This window comes from Gymnoscopelus braueri (assembly GCF_963280865.1).
Source record: "Gymnoscopelus braueri genome assembly, chromosome: 10".
Taxonomy (NCBI): Eukaryota; Metazoa; Chordata; class Actinopteri; order Myctophiformes; family Myctophidae; genus Gymnoscopelus; species Gymnoscopelus braueri.
In genome coordinates, this window is record NC_137611.1 from 12,124,977 (window position 1) to 12,152,404 (window position 27,428).

The window sequence follows — 27,428 nt, forward strand, 5'->3', positions numbered from 1 at the left end:
AAGACCTGTTGTGTTTGTATTATTTTGTGTTATAGTTATAACTGTTCCAAAATGCATAGATTTCTATGTATTTTAGGGGTTTGGGGGCTGGCTCCCCAATTTTCATTCTTAACAGATTTCATATTTATTTTTTGTTTTGTTTAACATTTCATAGATTTCAGGGGTTTGGGGGGCTTCCCCCCAAAAAATTTGCGTGGGAATAAGAAGTGTCCCTTATTTAAATTTCTGAAAGGTAGTAAGGAGTTAGAGTGTTAAAGGCTAGGTAAAGGAGTAAGAGTGTTAAAGGCTAAAGATGCTAGGTAAAGGAGTAAGAGTGGTAAAGGCTGTAAAATTCAGGGGCGGCCTTAAGGATCTGGGGGCCCGTTTCAAGGTTGGTTTGTTTGGGAAACAAACCCACTATTTGTTTCCCAAACAGTGGGTCAGGACCCATGTTTGGGTCGCGGACCAATTTGTATGGGTCTCAAGTAAATATTCACTTTTTTGTGTCTTCCATAAAATAAAATATTTCAAAAATAAATAAATAAAAAAGCTAAAAAGTTTGGGAACCACTGCTCTACATAATCCCTGCTCACCCATTACTGTGTGGCCAGAAACAGCTCAAACACCATCGTCCAGTTTGCTGATGACATGGCAGTGGTGGTTTAAATGTTATCGTCACAGGGCAGGGCTTCCCAAACATCGACAAGACCAAGAGCTGATTGTAATCTGTAATGTGTGAAGAAGCAACACTTTCTGGTGGTTCACACCTTGACTTCCCTTTTTAGTTTTGTTATTTTTAAATGCTTGAGAACAATTCTGAAAACAAGGTTGATTTTTTTTTTTGAAACACTACACACAATTCACACTACCACAAAATCAAGTAGCAGAACACCTCAGATCTCGAACTGATTGTTATATTGATATAGATTATTGATATATATTGTACAAAGCAGACAAATTCAGAAATGTTGAAAAAAAATGTTTTGTTGTTGTTGTCAATAACCTTGTACTGTACACCATGTTGTCTATAACACACTGTTAAGAGAGAACCAAAAATGGTGTGTGTGTGTGTTTGTGTGCGTGTTCACGCGTGTGTGTGTGTGCGAGTGTGCGTGCGTGCGTGCGTGCGTGCGTGCGTATGTATGTGTGTGTGTACACAATGTCAGCTTCTAGTCCATCATTAACAAAATAAACCACTCCCTGATGAATACATATTGAGTAGAGCTGACATGTCAAAACTACAGAGATATAAGACAGTACGTGTTGTTCAGTGAAGGTCCAGTTCAGACTAACTAGATCTGAGCATCATATCACTGTGTCTGTATTGACAGCTACAGACAGATATGAATCAAGTAACCTTTGTGCTCCTTCTGCTCTGGACAGCAGGTAAAGTACGACTCTGTTTTAACGATCCTGGTTGGGCGATGTGAAAGATATTGCAATTACAATTTAGGCATTTATGTGGTTACCTTGCTTATGTAAGTTACTTACAATGACTACAAGTTACTTACTATGTCACTCTTTCATGACAAAGAATAAAATAGGGCTTTATTTAGTGGTTGTTAATGCTCCGTAATATTGTAATTTGTTTACTAAATACAGTATGTGTTCAATCAGGTTGCAGCATATACACCCCACACTATACATTAGGTTGAATCGATTTCAAACAGCAGCAATTTGAAGTGTTTCTTTTTGTAATGTATACCTACAACATACAGTACATGTGTGTGCGTGTGTATACATGTTCTTCAGCCTGTGGTGTTCCTGCCATCAAACCATTAGCTTATTGTAAGTTACTTACAATAAGCAAGGCAAAGAGCAGTGGTTGAAAGTAATTGAGAATGTAGTGAAGTACTGTACTTAATACGTGCAATTTTGTTCTTGATAAGTACAGTTTGGAGGAACTTGTACTTAGCATTTCTATTTTACGTATACTTTATACTTCCAACTCCGACATATTTCAAAGGCAAATATGATGACAAGGACATACAGTATGATAGCTTTTCATGGGCTCAAAGTAGTAAATTGTGGCCTCAACAGCTTTTATTTTCTGTTCAATATCCACCCCAGGGTTTTGCAGTTTTATAATTTCGGTATATTTTTGTACTGTGAAGGTGAGATAATGAATTAGTAATAATTAAAATAATTTACATTAGTCTGTGTTTGAGGTCCATTCGTTGTAGTTTACAGTTTTGTTATCATCCCGGCTGTGATGAGCGTTAGCATTAGACAATGATGGAAAGTATTTTTGCTTTTGACTCAGATTTGTCAATTTGATGTAAACAATTCAGCCTCGGGAGTCACAGAGTGTAAGCTTCACAACATCAAATGTCATCATTTGGTCCAGAATACGATGAAGTCATTTTTTATTTTAACGCACAGTTTTAACTGGTACTCTCCATCTTTTCAACAGGCACAAACACAGCATCAACAGTCCACCTGCATTCCCCTGAAGATGTGACTACTGTCCACAATGATACCACAGGCAGATGTGAGTACATCAGCCAAAAACTGCACTCAGGTGTTTGATAATTTATGATTTTGATGTTGTTTTATTTTTATAATCAAGTCAGGTCACACACTACAGTATACATTAGGTTGAATCGATTTCAAACAGCAGCAATTTGAAGGTTTATTTTTTTATGTATGTACCTACAACATACATGTGTGCGTGTGTATACATGATCTTCAGACTGTGGTGTTCCTGCCATCAAACCAAAAGTCCCTGGATGTCCCCGTGATGGATTTGGTATCGTCAACGGTGAGGAGGCTGAACCTCACTCCTGGCCCTGGCAGGTGGCCTTTCAGGTACATATTCAACACTTTGTTTATATTTAACATTTCATTCACGATTAAGAGACCACACCTCTACTTAAGCTTAACAATTTATTGAAACGTATAGAGATGAATGTGAATGGGATGAGGAACCCAAGGTAGGGCGAGACTCAGGGTGGGGGCGTAGTCTCAGGAGCTACGGCCATCGTAGCTCGACTCCGTCACTGTCAAAATAGAGACAGAAGGAAGAAGGGCGAAAATCGAGGTGGAAGGAGGAGGTTGGGTTGGAGGGGGATGTGAAGCAGAACAAACGAGTCAATTGAGAGATTGCAGGTGTATTTATACTGTGGTGATTGCAACAAGGATTGGCTGAGGTGAGTGGAGGCAGGTGTAGTGGATACGGGTGATTGTGAATGGGGAGTGGCTAATGAGTGAAGGCAGGTATGGTAGATCAAGGAAAGTTTCGAAAGGACGTTCTGTCTGTGCGTTCTCTAGATGGCACTCATGGGTGGCAAACCTCACACCGGAAGTTTGAAATGAAATACATTGCAGTGGATGGAGCCGGCTGGACCAGCTCATGAACAAACATTATTTCTGAACGATTGCGACCTTTTCATTTAATCGGTTCAGGAATATAAAAGAAGACATATCACAGTCGGTGGATGAAAGAGAAGGTGTTTTCCATTTCATAATAGCTGAACAGTAAGTTAAATAAATCCTACAATTGCTAATGAAACCAATGTGAATTCAGGAATACAGCCGCCGGCATTGGTGTGGTGGATCACTGATCAACGAGAACTGGGTTGTGACTGCTGCCCACTGCCAGATCAACAGGTACTCTGTGTGTGTGTGTGTGTGTGTGTGTGTGTGTGTGTGTGTGTGTGTGTGTGTGTGTGTGTGTGTGTGTGTGTGTGTGTGTGTGTGTGTGTGTGTGTGTGTGTGTGTGTGTGTGTGTGTGTGTGTCACACACTTTGAGTTCAGCTACTCACTTTAATTTCTAACAATTTTCAGTAATACTCACCGTCTGATCCTCGGCCTGCACAACCGCAAAAACACAAACAATGTCCAGAACATGAGGATTGGAAAGGTAGGTGCTCTGTTTTATAAAATCTGATAGGGACACATGATTATTTTATTGTTTTATAAGATCTGATAGGGATACATGATTGTAATTGTTTTATAAGGTCTGATAGGGACACATTATTTTATTGTTTAAGATCTGATGGGGACACAACATTATTTTATAAGATCTCATAGGGACACATTATTTTATTGTTTTGTTCATTCACATGACAATCTGGGTAAAACTGAATCCATTCTCTTTGGATGCAGAATTAACCTCTGCCATTTTTTAATGTTCCTGGCTCCAGATTGTAAAACATGGTTGAAGCCAGACATTCTATCAACAAGCAGCAGCAACAACTAGTTTTTTTGCACATCTCTCCTAACAGCTAAGATGAATGTATAATTTCCCTGATAGGTCTTCAATCACCCTGACTACAGAAGAGCAACTCTTGACTATGACATCGCACTGATCAAGCTGCAAAGCCCTGCCCAGATGACCAAGCACGTGTCCCCTGTGTGTGTGGCTGAGACTAGTGACCTCTTCTATGCTGGCATGAAGTGCGTGGCCACTGGCTGGGGATGGACCCGCTTTGAAAGTGAGGGAATGACAGGAAACACACTTTCCTTCCATCAACCACAGTGACTGGACTGTTTTACCAGTTAGTTTAATGATTTAGCATAGAGTAGCATGTAACCTACAATTGGCTGTAGGTTACTGTAGAGCAAACTAATAGAGATTCACTTTCAAATGTTAGAGTCAGTTTGACACTTCTTGTCCAGAATATAGCTGTAAAAATGGCAAAGCTTCAAGACGATTTAAACCATTTAGACCAATTTTAAAAACATCTTCTAAATACTGACCTAAGTTAAAAAATCACACCCAGTGTGAAGTGGGCGGTGTGGTCACAGTGGTCATCACAGTGATGGAAGTTCACTTTTTTTTAAGTGCATAGTCCTATTTATAGGGCTATGCACATGTGTCATGTTTCCCTAGCCAATCACAGTCCTGAATAGACTGTGATTGGCCAATCACGGTGCAGGGTTAGGGGGGTACACTGGTGGCCAATCACAGCGCAGGATTTGGTGTGCAAATATCCAAACCTCACATATAGGGGCGGTTTCACCGCCCAAAAACTAAAATGACAGAGATGCTTTGCCAGATTGAAAGTATAACAACGTATAGGCATTTCCAGGTCTAAATGAGTCAATGAAAAATTACATTGAATTGTTCTAACAAACAAATGTCTTTTCTTCTCAAAAAGGATAAGATTAAGACCTCCTCTACTACTTAACAACAATGAGTCATTCTCTGTGTCCAAGAGCTCAAAGCTCACACCTAACCATTGAATTGTGTGTATGTCTTTCAGCTCGTGATGTACCTCTCAAGCTCCAGCAAGTTTGTCTGCCCCTCATCGGCCTCGATCAGTGCAAGAACAATATTGGCAGTTTCCTCACCAGTCGGATGTTCTGTGCTGGAGCTGCTGGATCTGTAACCTGCCACGTGAGTGATATGACCCTAACACAGACTTCAATGAAAAAAACAACATCAAGATGCTATAGAGCTCAACAGCAAGATGCTGGAACTAAAAATCCCATTCATTTTCTGCAGAGGATTTTATCATTGGCTATAATGTCGTAACTATCCAAGGCAGACTTCCAACCACGAGGGACAAATAATAATACTAATAATAATACTACTACTAATTACTACTATTACTAATACTACTACTAACAACAACGACAGCAGCAGCAGCAACGGCAACAACAATAATAATAATAATTTTGACGTGAAAGACATCAAAAACACAAGTGCTTGTTGTTACAGGGTGACTCCGGTGGCCCCCTGGGGCCTGTTCCTCAAAAGGTGAATTAACAAAGCCTGGCCTTAAGCCAAATCAAGGCTTGACAAAGTCGGGTCCGAAAAGCCTCGTTTGTTCCGTTCCTCAGACGCCAAGCCAGGCTGAAAAGGAGCAACTTTGTCGAGCTAGACCTTGTCAAGACAGGCTGTGTCCAGCCAGGATAATGAAGCCAGGCTGAATGGGCGGGGATTCGCCGGCGACGTATTTCTATAAAAGACCATGAACTCGAGCGCAGATTCCTTGAACTTGACCAATCACGGAGTCCAAAACCAGAGCAGCGTTCTTCTCTGTGGCTGAATAGCAGCACTGCAGCAGCTCATGAAATCATACAAGGAAGTAAAATGTATTTAAAGCAAGAAAGGAAACGCGACCGCAATAAATAGATCCAGGGAGAACACACTGTGTGTGTGTGTGTGTGTGTGTGTGTGTGTGTGTGTGTGTGTGTGTGTGTGTGTGTTTGAGACGGACGGGCAACGGGACGAACGGGACGAACGGGAACGGGACGGGACGGGGGGGGTGTACTGCGACGGGGGCCACAACGGGACAGGACGGGACGGGACGGGACGGGGGACGGGACGGGGGGGGGTGTTGACCGCGACAGGGGGCCGTGACGGGATGAGCGGGGGGGACGGGACGGGACGAGACACGCAATAAATAACCCCACATTTGCAAGACCACTTTGGTAGAGGTTTGGGTTGTGTAGTTACCTTGCCATCATGATGTAACTCCAAAGGTGGACAAGAAATACAAAATAATTTCTCCATTGACTAGAAATTGATAATTTAAAATATGCTCCTCATTGACTTACAAAGAGGCTCCTTTAAACCCATAACTAATAATTTATATATATATATATATATATATATATATATATATATATATTTATATATGATTAGTTACGGGTATATGTGTGTGTATGTATGTGTCAGACATTTTTTATAATATTTAAAAAAAAATGTATTATATTATCAAACATCTAACAACAAGATGAACTATTTCAGTCATATAATTAATTTGATTATATCTTATTGTATTGATTTCATTTTATTTGAATGCAGGGTCATTAAAATGAGTCCATATACAAACACATGTTTTGAATTAACTGTGGAAAAACTTGAAGAACAAGGCACTGGCTTAAGTAAGCTTGGCTGTTAGCCTGCTCCTGACCAGGCTAACTTCACAGCTAAATTGCCATGGTAACTAAGCTAGGCTTGCTTCAATTCTCTTTTGAGGAATCGGATAAGGCTAAACTTAGCCAGGGTGAACTGGCTAAACTAATCTTCAAGATAATTCACCTTTTGAGGAACCGAGTCAGCTCTAATCCTGGCTAAATTAAGCCAGGATAGGTGGTAAAGCCAGGCTTTAGCTCTAATTCACCTTTTGAGGAACAGGCCCCATGTGTGTGAGAAGGAGCCTGGAGTCTGGACCCTGGTTGGTGTGACTTCCTGGGGCACGGCAGGCTGCATCACCACTGAACCTGCTGGGTTCGCCCGCATCACAGCGCTGCGTGCCTGGATGGACCGGACCATGGCTAACAACTAAACTGTAAACTGCTGTTACTCTAGTTGTCAGCTTCATCAGTGATTCTCAACCTTTTATGAGCCTTGGACCACTAGCATATTTCAAACAATCAAACGACAAGTGTGCGACAATGAAATCAAGCCCCTAAAAGTTAATATTTCATTTCAAGCTTCTGCTTTTTTTGTACCCACACATTATGCCTATCCCCTCAAAATGTACTTGTGCAATATTATTTTAACTCATTTTTTAAACATTTAACAAAGGTACAAAACATTTTTTTAACATTTTAAAACATTTGAAACAAATGATGCAGTTGTCCGTGGACAACTGGTTGAGAAACAGTGATCTACATAATTAATAATACAATCATTGCAAATGCCTGGTGTATGTGTCCTTGAGGTGCATATTGTTTGCAGTGATAAATGCATATTGCTTATTGCTTGAATAAATCTTTGAATTGCAGTTGATTACCAGTGGTCTCAATCATTTTACCTGGAGATAAAATACATGTGAGAAAAGTTGATATTCTGTATTTATAGAGTGGATCAGCCCCATTAGTGACCTTCCCCTTCGCTGAAACCTCAGGACTCAGTCACATACATAGCATCACCTTAATAGTTACAGGAGACACCATGTCAGTGGTGACAGTGTGATAAAATTACATTCCACTGTGAAGCAACTGTTTAAATAAGAGTTTAAACAGTCACAGCCTGTGTCTGTGATCGGGAACACACTTCCATGTTACATTTTTTTTTTAAATACAATGTTCTGTGACAAGGTCAAAAGCTACATAGTCTAGGAAATACCCAAAAAGCATAAAGTAGACACCAAGTTTGCCAAAAATGACAAAGATTAAGGTAAGTAAAACAAATTTTCAAAACTAATATTTCTTTGAAATATGTAGAGGTCCAGCCACATCCAGTCATAAAGATACGCATTCCAACATGTTTCTAATTGTCAAAAAACATGATTTAGACACCAAGTTTGCATTTATAGCTCATCTGGTTCAAAAGTTATAGCCAAAACCGTTTTTTAGCTGTTCTGTCATAACATTTCAAATTAGAAATATTACACTTTTCTATGTTTCCCTAAACATAAGTATTCTGAACATTTTGAGCACCTCAGTAAATCTGTAGCTCCAACGGTTTCGCAGATGTTGGAACCATGTTGGAAGTAGTGCACCGGTTATGGTCATTTTAAAAAGGGCGTAGTCATTTTCGGGTATTTCGTCCCGGATAGAGAATTAGTCAAAGTTCCTAAGTTGTTCCCTGGGGTCAAATTAGCCAAGAACAGTTGAGATATTCTCTCATAAATTAAGTGCATACATATCTTAGCCAGGTCCTCTACTAACAGGGAAGGGGGAGCTCGGGGCTAAGAGTGGATACAGTATGTACTGTTACTGTATGATAGTGAGATAGGTAAAGGAGTAGGGAGGAACCTATAGTATTTCTTTATAGATAAAGAACATACTGTAAATATCAACTGTTTTTGTAGATTTGGTTGTCCTGAGGGGTCAGAAGGATGAAATGGAGCTATGTAGTAAAATCACCTTCGTCCAACCTCTTTAAAGATTTGTAGGACATCAAAGTAAGGATATTGCTAGTGTCTAAGTGAATTATGATGATGTATATTGAGCTAATACTGTTTCAAAGAAGGAAGGGCAACTAAAGTAAATGCATTAACATTTTTAAAAAGAGAAACCAATCTACAGTAATTGCCTTCTTGATTTAGGCTGCAACCAATTGAGTGAGGTGAACATGAGGCAGTGATGAGTTCCATTTAGACCTCAAGACAAACCTGCACAAGGAGTCATATAAAACATTAAGAGGCTTAAGATGAGTGTCTGTGGTGTTCTGCATACACAACATCCGCATAATCTATAATGGGAAGTAACACTTGAGATTATTATTTTCCTAACTTCAAATGAAAAGCAATTAACTGAACGGTAGAGTGAACTCAGGCAACCTAGCTATAGCTACTGTATATACACTACATTATTTTGTGAAAAGAATAGACAGACAGACAGACATAGATTGTCTGCTGTATATCTATGTCTGTCTGTCTGTGAAGAGAGATAAAAAAGGTGAAGAGAGATAAAAAAAAAGGGGGGAGGAAAAAAAAACCTAACCCTCCTGCAGTGGGGCGTATGGGAGGGTTATTCTCCAGAACACTATTGGTTGAACGTCTAGGTTGGAGTCTTGTTGTGATGCCAATTACCAATTCCTCCATGAAGCCCCTCCCTGACCACTGCTGATTGGTCTTGGGTATTAGATGAGTCATCTGGCTTGGTGTCTCCCCCAATGACCCCATGTGACCTAGGCAAACATTCAGCAGATTAGAAGATCTATAAGTTCATAGATGGAAAAAGAAATGGACCACGTATAGACTCTGTTTTTCAGACCAAGGACCCCTTAGCTGAGAGAGAGATGAAGTAGGGACCCCCACTACATATTGTAGTAAAAATTAAATTGAGTTGCAGATTAAACTCATTCATTTCATAGATAGCTTCATAGACTTGTTTTACAGCACTCATCAGTGTTGTGGAAATTAATATTCTTTATTTGTTTACATATCTTTTCTATTCATATGTTGGAGTCATGCTAATGTGTATTTTTTTATTTTATATATATATATTTTTTTAGGGAACATGGTTGTTTACTGTTGAGTGTACTGTTGCACATTAAGCTAATCATCTGGGGACCCCCCAAAATAATCTGGGGATCCCCCTGGGTGTCCCGACCCCCAGTTTGAGAACCACTGACCTAGAAGATGTTAGCCTTATTAATCTGGTACTGATAATTGATTTGGTTTTCAACATTCTATATTTTTTGGTCTCTTTACTTACTGTATGTGCATTGTAGAAATTGCTTTTTCAATCTATGTTCCCATCATGTTAACCTTTCAGGTCAGAACACAGCTCATTAACGTGTATATTTGTAAAATGTATAGCAGTGAATTACAGATTTATATTTCAAGACACAATTATATGATAACATAAGGTGCACCTTTATTGACTCCCAGAGGGGAAAATTCAATATACAGTATTATAATACAGCAACATTTCAGTATGAATAACCTACATGGTTATCAATTACTACATAATTGATAACCATGTTTTGCATTATTTCTGTTATTAGTCGTCTTGTCTTTTCCCAAAAAATAGTGGTAAGGTGATTTGACTGCAAATACAAATACAAGCCTATTAATTTATTCAAATACACTGGCGTGATAGCTTGGCACATGTGCTCATTTGTGGTGTATCCCCCTGGAGACAAATGCACCAATACAAGGCTATGGTAACAGTCATGTATACTGTTCACTTAACTAATATATAACAGAATACTGATATATTATTGATTTAAGCTGTTACAATTCCAAACATGCAAACATGACCCACTTTAATTACTTCAGTCTATATTAGTGACTAGTATTACAATATTATTGTCTTTTTTGTGTCCAATGTAGCTTGTAGATTGGCTATTTTTGCTACTTTTGTGTGACATAGAATGGCGAAGTACAGCATCAATTTACGAAAAAAGTTAAAATATGGAGATAAGAGGTGACTGCCCAACAGTATATGCAATGTGGCTCTCTGGAGTCAGTGTGGAAATATAATGGCCCTCTCCATCATCAAATTTGGATGGAGGTTCTGGCCAAGCCTGCCTGTTTCACCAAAGTTGAACTCAAATGCAAGGCATGTGATGTATTTTCATCAGCTTCACACCTCCTGCATAGTAAAATCCTCAGTGTTAATTTAACCAAGAGTGTACAAATGTAACCAAATGCACCCGTTACAGGTACACTGGGTTACAATTAAACACACACTTATAGTTTAACACTGAGGATTTTACTATGTAATTGGTAGAATAATGTTTCTCATGTTGTTCCTGCAATCACACACTGTTCCTACAGCCATAGAACCATGTCAGTCATAATTATGTGGGGTTGGGGGTGCATTTAGGCTTGAGGAGAGGCAGGGTCAACGTCACAACGTCCCGCTCCAGAACATCTACTAGGTGGCTGGGATGAGTGTAGGCGCCTGGTAGGTGCTCTCTGGTGTGAGAGGAGAAACGAGATGTACATCTGTTCGTCAGAGGACAAGCAGCAGGCCCTGAATGCAAAAAGGATATGTACATATAAAATATTAGATTTTCATCAGTCTATTTTGAACATCACACATAAAATCTGAATTATTAATTCTTCTATGTACACCGTCTTGCACACAGAAGTACATTTGACTTGGTGAGGTTGGTGTACTGCAATAAGCAGACAAACGTTTTGTGACGTTTTGCTCATAAAATGTCAATGTCATGAGAATGGATTTTTATTGCATTCATGTGTGAAAAGCTTGACTTACAAATATATTGATCCTAGATGGAAATTTAGCTCTGGAACCAAATGGACCAGTAAGCGTTAGAAATGAAATACAAGATGTGATATGATACAATACAACACAATACAATAACACAAGACATACCTGCTACTGGTGTCTGCAGGCTGGTATCCACGCGCTGTCCGGTTGTCAGGACCCCCCCCACACACACACACACACACACACACACACACACACAGGTGTTATTATTATAGTGTATTATTTACACGCGACGCACTGTTTTTGCAAGTGACGCTAGCCTAAGACTGGACAAAAATACGTCACAAATGACACGCGACCACAACCTGAAAAGGAGGAGTCACACATGTGTAGAAATGAGATCCACAAGCGTAATTTGTGCGTCACTTGTAAAAGGCGATCCACAAGCTGAAAAGGAGAAGTCACACATGTGTAGAAATTAGATCCACAAGTGTAATTCGTGCGTCACTTGTAAAAAGCTATCCACACATGTGTAAACAACAACTCGTAGTTACAGAGCTCGATTTTTTTTACTTGCAGATACCAGAAAACACGAGTGAAGCAGTCAAAACATTTGTGAATTCATTTGCGAGTTATTAGCCATAAAGATTATTTGCCAGGTGTAAATTACAAAGTTGGAGAGGGAGGAATTGGACATTATTGCGCAAATGTGAAATTCGTGCTTCACTTGTAAAAAGCAGGCGACAAATGTGTAAATAATAACTCGTAATTACAGAGCTTGATTTTATATTTACAATGCAGATTTGTTTTTGTGAGCACACTACAAAATACGAGTGACGAATGCAGAATATTTGCGAGGTTAAAAAAAATACGAGTGACGAATGCAGAATATTTGCGAGGTTAAAAAAAATACGACTGACGAATGCAAAATATTTGCGAGGTTCGAAAAAATCTTTGCAGATAATAAAGTCCAATAAAATCTTCCATACCCATAGTTCAAAAATCCACAGCTCACCACTGGCTACAACATACCTCCGTGCGGTGGGCGCCGTGCGGTGATAGCGGTCCAATACTGCTCCACAGCCAGGCCTCGGATTAGCACCGTAGCGTAGCTCCTCGTTACCACCATGGACGGCTGCAGGCGCTCCCCCGACGCAGCAGCAGAACGCAGTGGACAGGTGAACGTGAATCCTCTTCAACTCCACGGCAACAGCAGCTCCCCTCGTCCGTCCTCTCACGTCGCCTCTGCAGGTCCCAAACGTAGCGAAGCTCCCGCAGCTTCCAGATGAAGGTCCAACTGGAGCCAGGTTTTTGACTAATATTAAAGGAGCTCTCGTCTTATACGGAGCTACTGAGGAGATGAGCCCGTAGTTAGACCTGGCTGACGCGCCGATACTTTGCTTAATCTGATATCAACCCGCTCGCTGTGTCTCAGTGTTCCAATTCCAGGCATTTCTTCATATAGAAATATGTATTTATTTACTTCACCGTGCACAATAGCATCATTTGGGTTCCATAGACAGATGACTAAACTTTTCATACAAACATTTCGCGGTGTGCTGATTCAAACAGCGGTAACCTGCGGTCAAAAACCATTGCCCTTCCGGGTCAAAACCTCCTGCCCATGGCAGTGAACTTGACGCCTATATAGACAACAGCGCCACCCATGGTCACACCAATCAATTAAACATGTTTCACCCATTTGGCTCTTACATAGTCTTTAATGTCTCTTTTCGACTACAATAACTAAGTGAAGTGTGGTGCATCATGGAATACTCACAACACATTGTGTTGCGCCTCTCCCTCTCTCTCACGCACGCACGCACGCTTGCACGCACACACACACACACACACACACCCCTATAGCTAATGTCAATCAACTGACACCTGCTAGGTACCAGACAATATTTTCAAATATGGATGCATTATTTGCAGGCCTACAGAAAGCATAGATACAGTAGATAGATAGGTAGATAGGGCCATATGTGTAATTACTTTTGCAAGGTACATTTGATGGTGCGAACTCTTTAAGTAGATATCCTTATTAAACCTCTTGTCAAAAGGGACTTTATTTGTAAACATTAATATTTAGCAAATATTCAGAATTATACAGTCAATTCAGGGTTGTAAAATCTAGGCTACAGTTTGTCATTTCATATTACGGCAACCACAACTTGTGGTACTAATGACTGGTAAAAAAAAGTCATTAACCTCTGCTAATGGACAGAGAGGATAGAGAGGAGGCATGAGATTTATTTCAATAATGCTTTATTAAATCAGTTGAAATTATTATTATTGACATTCTAGGAAGACATCATTATTTTAATTGGTAAACAACAATTAACTGAACTCTTAAAATGTCATCATCTGATTACTTAATTTCATATAGTCTACACTATAATGTTTTCATACAAGAGTGAAAGAGGTTGTTGGTTTAAATGAGAACTTCGCTTAATTTAAAATAAAATTCATCTCAGGCACAAAGTGAGTTGCCATTTTATAAGTGAGGACCAATTATATGAAGATAATGTTGAAAATGAGAGGAGTTCTCCTTGTCAAACTTTACTTTATTTAATCACTTTATTTAACAGGGACAATGAACAATTTTTACACACATTTCAGCGATAGTATGATGCATTATACCAAAATATATCTGAGAGCCAATTTTCATCTGTAGTCCTTGGGTGTAGAGCATTAAAACAGTTCTCCTCGGATCACAGGTCTCTGCCAGGTCAGGTAGGTTATTGTGGGCCAGCAATGTTCGAAATTCGCCTTGATGTTGGAGGAGGTCGGCGAGTTGGGGGGATCCAGGCTGTTGAATGCCTTGTAGGTGGGTGGGAAGTATTTTGTAATTGATTCTTTGTTTGCCTGGAAGCCAGTGGAGGTTATGGAGAACTGGTGTGATATGGTCTCTGGAGTGTGTGCTGGTGAGCAGGCGGGCATCTGAGTTTATTGAGGACTTTGCAGGTGATGTTGTGAAGGATGCTGTTGCAATAATGCGTGTTTCAGCAGCAGAGAATGACAGAGAGGGTTCGAGACGGTGTAATATTCCAGGCAGTTTTAGTGATCTGGTTTACATCAGAGAGAGTGGCTGTACATGGGAGAAAGGTTTCCTCAACTTACACATATAATCTATGGCTCCACTGAAATAACCCTTCTGTTTTCCCTCATATTTCTTTCGCATGTCTTCCAGTATGAAAACCCGCTCTGTGTTCCCTGTTTCCATCTCCTTCTCAATCAGGAAGTCAAGATGCAGAAGAGTGTTCAGACTCTTGGCATTAAGTGCCAAAATATCCAGTTTGAGGATACACTCGAAGGCTTGGTCTAAAAATCCATGTTTGTTGGCCTCTTCTTGTTGCATCTCTGCCTGTAGAATCTTTAGTTCCTTTGGATCCGTCTTTGTGACCCTTCTGGTCTTAGTGACATACCTTTTAGCTTCTTTGACATGCTTTGTGTAGTGGCACCTATTAGTGCACACAGTGCAGTAGTTTTTTGTCATAGAACTGCACCATGAAAGATCGCTGACCCACCAGCAACCTGGATAGTGACAATTCTCCTGACATACTTCACAGCAGGTTGCCATTTGACAAGCCTCAGTGGGAACCTTTTCATTGTACGGTTCATCAGCTTCAAAGGTGAACTTCTTGCCTTCCTTTATCATATTCTCATTTCTTTTCACGGCATCTTGAGTCTGCTGCAGTAGTATCTGGTTGAGTTCTATTTTCTTGATCTTGTCTCGTATGTTGTAAATAACGGATTCCAGCTGCTTGCGATTTCTCAGAACACCCTCAGTCATCGTCAAGCTTCGTCCCTTCATTTTATCCAGACACGTCATCAATTTTTCCAAGTTTTCCACTCCTTTTTCCCATGTTGGTCTAATGGCCTCATAATCCTCCTCATCAGCAAAGGTCTCAAATAGACAATTGTCGAACAGGAAATGAACAGGTCGGCCTATCTCATTTTTGACACATGGAATCTCTGCCTCTTTGATGGCTGAAAACACATTGTTGGGGGGTCTGAAATTTGAGTGTGTTACAAATAACACAATATTTTCTGCTATGTCTTTGCCAAATAAGGACATAACTGTGTCAAATATGTATAACTGCCTGTCAGAAAGTCGACACTGCGATGCCATCACCACAAGGCCCACAGCATTAATTTCATGAACTCCATTTTCGGATCTAAACAACTGGAGCAGGAACTCTGCAGTCAGCTTGTCGGTGTCTCTGCCTTGAGTGTCTCCAAATCCAGGAGTGTCGATGATGGTAAGAGACGGGCCATTCTCCACAAAGACCTCATAAACACTGACATGAGAAGTTTGAGACTTTGTCTGAGACTTGTTTTCCTCCTCTGTGATCTCAAATACAACTTTGTCCTCCAATGTTATACCCAGGATGTAGTTGACCATGGTGTTAATGAGAGTTGTCTTCCCTGTTCCCGTTTCTCCCACTATCAGTATGGTTTTGTCGTTTTGATGGCTACCGTCTTTCTTCCCCAAAGTCCATCTTCTAATCATGGGATTATCATTCAGAATAGTCTTCACCGGGGTTAGTCGATAACGTACTGGCGGAGTTCCTTCACGTAATAGAAGACTTTTGTGGATTAAGGCCTTTAAGGCTGATGGTGTGATTTTGTTTCTGTAAAACAATTTAAAGCAATTTTGTTAAATATACAGCAACTAAGGTTCATATTTAAACCAGCAGTGATGACTACTTGTTTAGCAAATATAGTTTTCCTTTTGTTCGCACATTGGATATTCAGTGAATATGCAATAATGTAATAATGATGATACTGTACATTGTGTACAGGAAGTATTAAAACCCTTGATTTTCACATTTTCCAATTGCTGAAGAAGATTTATTCACCGTTTATTTATTACATTGTTATAACTGAACTAGCGTGGTCCTAACTTAGTTAATATCAAAGACAAACTTTTATTTAATTTTTTTTAAATATATTTGTGGCTTTTCTGCCTTTATTATGAACAGTACAGAGAAGATAGAACAGGAAACAGGGAGACAGAGAGAGAGACAGGGAGTGACATGTAGCAAAGGCGGTCAGGCTCGGGATCCAAACCTGCGACTCACTATCAGGCCTATTTGTGGTACGAGCCTTAACCAGTTAACTTTATTTCAATATCAGGTTCACCCAATTCATGTTTATGGGATGAAGCTGATATATCCCATGCCTAAACTGAAACATGGAAGGTGGTCTTTTTTAGTTAGTTTGTTGGTTTATTTATTAATTTTTTCTTGTAATTATTATTATCATTATTATCATTATTATTATTATTATTATTACTACATTTATAGCGCTTTGTGTCCACAAGCCATAGTCCCTATGCCCTGTGGACACGGACAATTTCTGGGTTCCACTGTACAGTCTGTGGGGGCGTGAAAATTCACCGGGGGGACTCTAAATTTCTTCTGGGCCCCCCTCTGCGTGTGGACACCACTTGTTCGCCCATCAGTCCCACGGATGATTTGTTTCCTTTTTTTGTATTTAGGGTCCTTTTCTGCAGTTCAAGCATAATTCCACAGTGTGGCAGGCTATTTTCCAAAACTATTGGAAGTGGACATGTGTACACAGCCAGCATTAACTATTGCCGGTGGACACAAACTCATGTAAAACTATTGACCGTGGACACAGTGGTTAATCTCAAGTGCAAAGGGGATACAGGGCTGACAAGAGCCTAGTACAGCCTAATAGAGCCTATTCTAGTCTAATAAGGCCTAGAACATTCTTGTCTAGCCTATTCCAGCTGGACCCAGCCCTGTCTAGCCTATTACAGTCATTTAACTACCCCCATACCCTAGGCTATTCTCCCACTGGGCTGGACTTTTGTGTGCTGGAATGTGCCGGACTGCTGGGCTCTAATGGGCTCTGGTGGGCTGTGCTGGGCTCTGTTAAGCTGTACGGGAAAGTACTGCACTATAGCCTAGACATGTTCATGTAAAACTATTGGCCGTGGACACAAACTCATGTAAAACTATTGCCCGTGTACACAGTGGTTAATCTTACGTGCAACAGGGCTGACAAGAGCCTAGTACAGCCTAATAGAGCCTATTAGAGTCTAGTAAGGCATAGAACACCCTAGTTTAGCCTATTCCAGCTGGACCCAGCCCTGTATAGCCTAGTACAGTCATCTACCTACCCACATAACCTATAGGCTATTCTCCCACTGGGCTGGACTTGGGTGTGCTGGAATGTGCTGGGCTGTAATGGAATGTGCTGGGCTGTAATGGGCTCTGGTGGGCTGTAATGGGCTCTGGTGAGCTTTGCTGGGCTCTGTTAGGATGTAAGAGGCATTACTGCACTATAGCCTAAAAATGTTCATGTAAAACTATTGCCATTGGACACAAACACATGTAAAACTATTGCCCGTGGACACAGTGGTTAATCTCAAGTGCAAAGGGGCTACAGGGCTGACAAGAGGCTAGTACAGCCTAATAGAGCCTATTAGAGTCTAGCAAGGCATAGAACACCCTAGTTTAGCCTATTCCAGCCGGACCCAGCCCTGTATAGCCTAGTACAGTCATCTAACTACCCACATACCCTATAGGCTATTCTCCCACTGGGCTGGACTTTTGTATGCTGGAATATGCCGGACTGCTGGGCTCTGGTGGGCTATAATGGCCTCTGGTGGGCTGTGATGGGCTCTGGTAGGCTGTACGGGGCAGTACTGCACTATAGCCTAGACATGTTCATGTAAAACTATTGGCCATGGACACAAACTCATGTAAAACTATTGCCCGTGTACACAGTGGTTAATTTCACGTGCAAAGGGGCTACAGGGCTGACAAGAGCCTAGTACAGCCTAATAGAGCCTATTAGAGTCTAGTAAGGCATAGAACACCCTAGTTTAGCCTATTCCAGCCGGACCCAGCCCTGTATAGCCTAGTACAGTCATCTAACTACCCCCATACCCTATGCTATTCTCCCACTGGGCTGGACTTGGGTGTTCTGGAATGTGCTGGGCTGTGCTGGGCTCTGGTGGAATGTAATGGGCTCTGGTGGGCTGTGCTGGGCTCTGTTAGGCTGTATGGGGCAGTACTGCACTATAGCCTAGACATGTTCATGTAAAACTATTGGCGGTGGACACAAACTAATGTAAAACTATTGCCCGTGGACACAGTGGTTAATCTCAAATGCAAAGGGACTACAGGGCTGACAAAAGCCTAGTACAGCCTATTAGAGTCTAGTAAGGCCTAGAACATTCTAGTCTAGCCTATTCCAGCTGGACCCTGCCCTGTATAGCCTATTACAGTCATTTAACTACCCCCATACCCTAGGCTATTCTCCAACTGGGCTGGACTTGGGTGTGCTGGAATGTGCCGGACCGCTGGGCTCTGGTGGGCTATAATGGGCTCTGGTGGGCTGTGCTGGGCTCTGGGCAGTACTGCACTATAGCCTAGAAATGTTCATGTAAAACTATTGCCGGTGGACACAAACTCATGTAAAACTATTACCCATGGAAACAGTGGTTAATGTCAAGTTCAAAGGGGCTACAGGGCTGACAAGAGCCTAGTACAGCTTAATAGATCCTATTAGAGTCTAGTACAGCCTAGAACACCCAGGTCTAGCCTATTCCAGCCGGACCCAGCCCCGTATAGCCTAGTACAGCCAACTAACTACCCACATACCCTATAGGCTATTCTCCCACTGGGCCGGACTTGGGTGTGCTGGGCTGCTGGGCTCTGGTGGGCTGTATTGGGCTCTGGTGGGCTGTGCTGGGCTCTGGTAGGCTGTACGGGGCAGTACTGCACTATAGCCTTGACATGTTCATGTAAAACTATTGGCCGTGGACACAAACTCATGTAAAACTATTGCCCGTGGACACAGTGGTTAATTCACACAGCCACCAGCTGGCGACAATTGAGTTAATTGATTGGAATGTTAGGTGATCAGCTTGCAAACACCTCTCTGAAGATGACAGCATTGGTCTGGCTATAAATATACCTGAACATAGCTGCCTGCAATATCCAAACTGTACTCAAAGATTACACACATTATGCATGAAAATTAATGTAGTTACGAAAATACACACATTATGCATGAAAATTAATGTTAGGAAAATATTAAGTATTATTATTCACTGATATTTTCTGAATATTAGATTATTGTTCATTATTGAACATAAAATAAAAATAATTATTGTCCTGCCTCAAACAATGTTTTGTAGCTATTTACAAAATATAGCAGAGACTGTATTAGGAATTGAATTATTCTATTATCAAATGGTTTATTCTTATTGGCACTTCTTAAATAGCTTCTCTCATACAACATTTCTTGAAGGCTGCAATACCAATAATGAAAGTAGCTATTTTACATGATAGTAATAAAGGATAAATAAATACAATGCGTTTCATTTTCTACCTCACTCAAATCACAGTATTCACATAATTATGTCTTCCATTGCTAGCCCCCTGTATCTCTTTTCATTAGTGGCAGAATGCCACATCATATTTGTGCACAAAGTGACCTCTGGCTTTTAGATAAATTATATATATACATCCACTGTGTCCACCGCCAATAGTTTTACATGAACATTTCTAGGCTATAGTGCAGTACTGCCCTGTACAGCCTAACAGAGCCCAGCACAGCCCAGCAGTTCATTACATTCCAGCACACCAAAGTCCAGCCCAGTGGGAGAATAGCTTATAGGGCAGTGTTTCCCAACCTTTTTGGTGCCAAGGTACACCTGGCATAGCCAAACGCTCCCAGGGCACACCTAGATATACGGGGTGTGTATATGTATATATGTATATATGTATATATGTATATATATATATATATATATATATATGTATATATGTATATATATATATATATATATATATATATATATATATATATATATATATATATATGTGTGTATGTGTGTGTGTGTGTGTGTGTGTGAGAGATCATAGGGCAGGTATAAAGAAACCTTGACCATTTAAAAATGTCTTTGGCCTACAAATATATAAACTGACGGTTATCCTGTATGACAAATCCAGTCCTTTGAGCTCCATCAACCAGACTAGAAAATAACTCTTCTGTCATGGGAATAGGTCAATGGAGAAACTGCCACCCACCCAAGATGCACTACTTAAGCATGTTAAGCGGGCAGTGTATCAAGCACTGCCCGCTTGTAGGCTGGGTGACCAGCCTACAAACAGAACAGAAGTTATTCCTTCCCCACATGAGTATGGATGGACCAAGGAATCTGAGGCATGGGTGCCAGTTTGGATGACAACTCTCCTGATCACAAAGTCTCCAGAGCATGCAGAGAGCTGATCAAATGCTCTTGTAAAGGGGACTGTTCCAACCTGCAAATGTGGCAAATCAAATGTGGACTGTTCTCCACTTTGAAATTGCAAATGTTTGACTCATATGACCATTTGTACTTAATTTGGTGTAAAAACAGTGGCATTTGTAGAATTTGTTGCGCCCCCTATGGGTGGAAGTGAAATCGCATTGGCTCTATGTTTATTATTGGCCCCTCAATGATATGAATTTGGGACAGATAGGACGCTGTGTTTATCATTTATGCCATTTTTTTTCAAACAGACCCTCCAACAAATTTCAGAGGCCAATCGAAGCCAATCCGAAGGGAATATGAAAAATCGCACTGATATATCTTGATCACATGACCAAAGACAGAGTGTGTGCCGATTTGGGCGAGTTTGGATAACAAATTGTAGGAGTAGTAGCAAAGTATGTGTTTTGAAGATAACGCAAAATGGCGGAGAATCTTGAAATTGGAAAAGGAGCGGGACCTATATGGGAAGTTGTGCCATGATCCAAGGAGTCCAGGGAAAACAGATTTTTGGTGCTATGACCTATGGTTCAACAGTTATAGGCCAAAAAGTGAATCGGCCTGTTTTTTTTTTATGAATATTGATAAGCCTAATTGTATGGAAAATATTCAAAATAAAGTTTGGTACCCAAGGCTAGAATCCATCAGTAGGTCCTAAAGAAGCCTCATGCAAAAAACCACTTTGGTAGAGGTTTGGTTTGTGTAGTTACCTTGCCATGATGTAACTCCAAAGGTGGACAAGAAATGAAATATAATTGCTCCATTAATTAGAAATTTATAATTCAAAATATTCTCCCCATTGACTTACATTGTACACTGAAACAGCTCTCAAAGTCACTCTTTTAGCCCATAAACGAACACAAACTAAGCTGATTCAGACAATATAGAACATCACCAAACCCAGTACCGTTTATTTTTTTAATAAAAATGTCAACTTCCTGATGATTTTACTATTTGAAGATCCGGATCCGGACCCGCGATCCAGTCCAGGTTTTCTTTCTAATAAAAATAGCTAAATCAACAGTAAGTTAACATTTTTATTTAAAAAAATACGTGGGTTTGGTGATGTTCTATATTGTCTGAATCGACTTTGTTTACATTCATTTACATGCTAAAAGAGCGACTTTGAGAGCTGTTTTACCGTACAATGTAAGTAAATGGGGAGCATATTTTGAATTATCAATTTCTAATCAATGCAGCAATTATTTTTTATTTCTTGACCACCTTTGGAGTTACATCATGGCAAGGTAACTACACAACCCAAACCTCTACCAAAGTGGTCTTGCCCTTTAAGTGTCCTAAACCTGGGAGGAATAAGGGCCTGGCAATTTGGCTACGGGTCCTTTTTAATTAGCCCCGTGGATTTTTGTGGATCGTTATTTGAACTCATCAGAATGGATGCCTCAGCAATTCACCCATTTCATGTTTTTGTTTTTAAGTACATTTTGAAATATCTTGACATTTTACTCAACTTTGAATATAGTGCACTTTGCATAGATTAATTAGTATTAAATATGTTTGATTTTGAGCTTTCAACATAGCAAAATGTGAAAAAATCTGAAGGGTGTTAATACTTCCTGTAGGCATATAAGTGGCATTTCCCTAGGCAGCCACACAATAGACACGCCCCTCGCCACACCTCGACATTCACAGCTGGCAGTAATTGAATAATTCATTTCCAGTGTTCGGTGTCACTTCGATGTTGACCGGGTGTTAAAACCTTTTATCTGTCTTTGAAGCGCTGGTAGCATAATTTAGCAAGAGGCACCAATGTTGTCTCATTTAGTATTTAAAATATAACCTGTTTGAACCACTACTATGTTGTGTAACTTCAATAACTGGGTATTTCAATTAACTTTTTTAAACCATGTGTGTGACTTGTGTTTGCTAACTTATAATGTACTGGTAAACAAATTTGAAAATCAAGTTTTTAAATTCTCATTGCATGATGAGAGCTAGTGAAGTTGGTGAGGTTTGACCCATATTTAGTACAACATTATAACACTCACACATAAGCCATGATGAAGTCTGATCTTCTGTTGGCACAGTCAATGGATGCTGGTCGAACTGGATAGCGGTCTGAAAGTGAAGCATTGTTGGAGAGGGTTTAGAAAGGACTGTATAATCTGAACTGAGTCTGTAGGGTAAGTTTCATTCGCCCCCGGGGCGTCGGTCAGGACACATTGACAAGGAGATTTGATGGGAAGGTTTATGACAGCTTTACTGGTGTTGTAGGCACAAGGTGATACAGGCATGGGTTTGCAGAATGAATGGTGGCACAAGCACTGAGTGCGACTTATTTGAATATGGTTCTGCAATAAACACACAAATAACAATAATGAATACAAAACCCATACATAAGCCTCCAATATATCACATAGTCATATCATGATACTATCCTAAATAGTATATAGTATGCATTTACAGTGCACAGTTATGAGATGTGATCAGATATGCATAATATCACTGATCTACAATAGTGAATTAACTACACCATACACCTCTAACAATACACCTTCCATGAGCTGCTAACATCACACAACCAATTATGGTGATAATCACCGCAGCCCTGGACTGCGTTAAAGTGGCTTGGCTAAAGGGGCTTAATTGGGCCAACCGCAGCTGCAGGACGTTGCGCTAATGACTGCGCTCGTCAGATCCACATGACATGACCAAACATTTCCCAGATCTGACGTGCTATTAAGTGCTTAAACATATAAACGTGCACGCCAGACCCAAATACACTCTTACATTACATGTTGTATAAACGTAAGGAAAGTTTAAAGCACACAATGTGGGGAACCAACATGAACAAATGATACTATCAATAGCTGTCACTCAAACCAGCACCGGAGCCCAAATAAAACATACAAAAACGTCAGTCACTCAAATAATCATGGTAGATGACAACTGCAGACATTATTGAACTAAATAATGAACTTACTATAGTCAATGACGCATACTGGCAGTGGCACTGCAGTCCTGCACAACTTTAGAATGTTTGCAGTGAGGTGAAATCCACGCTCTTCTAGGTGCGACTGAATGAATGAAAACGCCCCAGAATGCATTGCGCAGTTAAGGTGGGCAGGTGCATATTACTCTTAAGGTGGAACATAACAATTGAAACAACTCAATTGTGACTGCTGCCCACTGCCAGATCGACAGGTACAAACTGTGTGTGTGTGTGTGTGTGTGTGTGTGTGTGTGTGTGTGTGTGTGTGTGTGTGTGTGTGTGTGTGTGTGTGTCACACACTTTGAGTTCAGCAACTCACTTTAATTTCTAACAATTCTCAGTAATACTCACCGTCTGATCCTCGGCCTGCACAACCGCAAAAACACAAACAATGTCCAGAACATGAGGATTGGAAAGGTAGGTGCTCTGTTTTATAAAATCTGATAGGGACACATGATTATTTTATTGTTTTATAAGATCTAATAGGGACACAACATTATTTTATAAGATCTGATAGGGATACATGATTGTAATTGTTTTATAAGTTATGATAGGGACACAACATTATTTTAAGGTTTAAGATCTGATAGGGACACAACATTATTTTATAAGATCTCATAGGGACACATTATTTTATAGTTTTGTTCATTCACATGACAATCTGGGTAAAACTGAATCCATTCTCTTTGGATCCAGAATTAACCTCTGCCAGGCCAAAGACTTCACAGTCAAAGTGGGTGACAATGTTATCACAAGGAAAGAAGAAATGACCTAGCTGGGTTGTATCTTAGAGGAAGATCTTTCCAGTGAAAAAATGTCAACCAAAGTAATCAAATAAGTCAACCAAAGAACAAGATTTTTTTTAGCAGGGGCTCCTCGTTGGTCAGTAGGAATGCACTGAGGACACTAGCTGGAGCACATACCAAAACAAAACTGGTCAGTCTACTGCTTGGCCTCACATCTAGAACTCTCCTAACCCCTGCTCGGTTAAATTTGTTCTACTGCTACTGTATGTCACCAAAATGTGAAATGCCCTACCAACAGTCATACAAAGTGTGACTCCTTACCCTCCTTCAAAACCACCATTAAAGCTTATCACCAGAAATGACCCCCCCCCCCACCCCCCAAATGTTTGCTGCACATATTTGACATTGTGTGTGTTTACATGACTGGATACGGCAAAAATCAAGCAACGCAGATTGATATGAGTAGGTGCTCTGAGTCTTTGATTATACAGTGGTCTGTTGTTATTGAGTTCAGCGGTCATTATTCAGAAATAACTCACCGCTGAATTCAGTGACTGACCAATCAAAATCAAGCATTCAACCAAGCCGTGTAATAAAGTTTTATAAGATCTGATAGGGACATTATTTTGTTAGATTTTATCAGGGTCCTCTCCATTAACCTGCTAATAATTTTTGCCATTTTCTGTTTAATTTTTGGGCATTTTTAATGTTCCTGGCTCCAGATTGTAAAACATGGTTGAAGCCAGACATTCTATCAACAAGCAGCAGCAGCAACAACTAGTTTTTTTGCACATCTCTCCTAACAGCTAAGATGAATGTATAATTTCCCTGATAGGTCTTCAATCACCCTGACTACAGAAGAGCAACTCTTGACTATGACATCGCACTGATCAAGCTGCAAAGCCCTGCCCAGATGACCAAGCACGTGTCCCCTGTGTGTGTGGCTGAGACTAGTGACCTTTTCTATGCTGGCATGAAGTGCGTGGCCACTGGCTGGGGATGGACCCGCTTTGAAAGTGAGGGAATGACAGGAAACACACTTTCCTTCCATCAACCACAGTGACTGGACTGTTTTACCAGTTAGTTTAATGATTTAGCATAGAGTAGCACGTAACCTACAATTGGCATGTACTGTAGGTTACTGTAGAGTAAACTAATAGAGCAGATTCACTTTCAAATGTTAGAGTCAGTTTGACACTTCTTGTCCAGAATATAGCTGTAAAAATGGCAAACCTTCAAGACGATTTAAACCATTTAGACCAATTTTAAAAACATCTTCTACATACTGACCTAAGTTAAAATAAATCACACCCAGTGTGAAGTGGGCGGTGTGGTCACAGTGGTCATCACAGTGATGGAAGAAGTGATGGAAGAAGTGATGGAAGAAACCATAACTTAAAAAAAACAAATTTATGGATTTTTTTAAGTTATGGTCCTATTTATAGGGCTATGCACATGTGTCATGTTTCCCTAGCCAATCACAGTCCTGAATAGACTGTGATTGGCCAATCACGGTGCAGGGTTAGGGGGGTACATTTGTGGCCAATCACAGCGCAGGATTTGGTGTGCAAATATCCAAACCTCACATATAGGGGCGGTTTCACCGCCCAAAAACTAAAATGACAGAGATGCTTTGCCGGATTGAAAGTATAACAACGTATAGGCATTTCCAGGTCTAAATGAGTCAATGAAAAATTACATTGAATTGTTCTAACAAACAAATGTCTTCTCTTCTCAAAAAGGATAAGATTAAGACCTCCTCTACTACTTAACAACAATGAGTCATTCTCTGTGTCCAAGAGCTCAAAGCTCAAACCTAACCATTGAATTGTGTGTATGTCTTTCAGCTCGTGAGGTACCTCTCAAGCTCCAGCAAGTTTGTCTGCCCCTCATCGGCTACGATCAGTGCAAGAACAATTTTGGCAGTTTCCTCACCAGTCGGATGTTCTGTGCTGGAGCTGCTGGATCTGTAACCTGCCACGTGAGTGATATGACCCTAACACAGACTTCAATGGAAAAAACAACATCAAGATGCTATAGAGCTCAACAGCAAGATGCTGGAACTAAAAATCCCATTCATTTTCTGCAGAGGATTTTATCATTGGCTATAATGTCGTAACTATAAGGCAGACTTCCAACCACGAGGGACGAATAATAATAATAATAATAATAATAATAATACTAATTACTACTATTACTAATACTACTACTAACAACAACGACAGCAGCAGCAGCAACAACAGCAACAACAACAATAATAATAATAATTTTGACGTGAAAGACATTAAAAACACAAGTGCTTGCAGGGTGACTCCGGTGGCCCCCTGGTGTGTGAGAAGGAGCCTGGAGTCTGGACCCTGGTTGGTGTGACTTCCTGGGGCACGGCAGGCTGCATCACCACTGAACCTGCTGGGTTCGCCCGCATCACAGCGCTGCGTGCCTGGATGGACCGGACCATGGCTAACAACTAAACTGTAAACTGCTGTTACTCTAGTTGTCAGCTTCATCAGTGATTCTCAACCTTTTATGAGCCTTGGACCACTAGCATATTTCAAACAATCAAACGACAAGTGTGCGACAATGAAATCAAGCCCCTAAAAGTTAATATTTCATTTCAAGCTTCTGCTTTTTTTGTACCCACACATTATGCCTATCCCCTCAAAATGTACTTGTGCAATATTATTTTAACTCATTTTTTAAAAATTTAACAAAGGTACAAAACATTTTTTAAACATTTGAAAACATTTGAAACAAATGATGCAGTTGTCCGTGGACAACTGGTTGAGAAACAGTGATATACATAATTAATAATACAATCATTGCAAATGCCTGCTGTATGTGTCCTTGAGGTGCATATTGTTTGCAGTGATAAATGCATATTGCTTATTGCTTGAATAAATCTTTGAATTGCAGTTGA

The 27,428-nt window shown here is 40.4% G+C and overlaps 1 protein-coding gene across 1 annotated transcript; it reads left to right on the forward strand.

Annotated features, from left to right (window-relative positions):
* Window positions 1-1,251: 1,251 nt before the first annotated feature.
* On the forward strand, window positions 1,252-27,428 carry LOC308093171 (chymotrypsin B-like). The gene is made up of 8 exons (XM_080439408.1): window positions 1,252-1,365; window positions 2,393-2,470; window positions 2,672-2,787; window positions 3,506-3,588; window positions 3,766-3,841; window positions 4,235-4,415; window positions 26,359-26,492; window positions 26,818-27,428. Exons 1-8 carry the CDS (start codon window positions 1,323-1,325, stop codon window positions 26,980-26,982), a joined length of 876 nt encoding a protein of 291 aa, XP_080295534.1. The 5' UTR covers window positions 1,252-1,322; the 3' UTR covers window positions 26,983-27,428.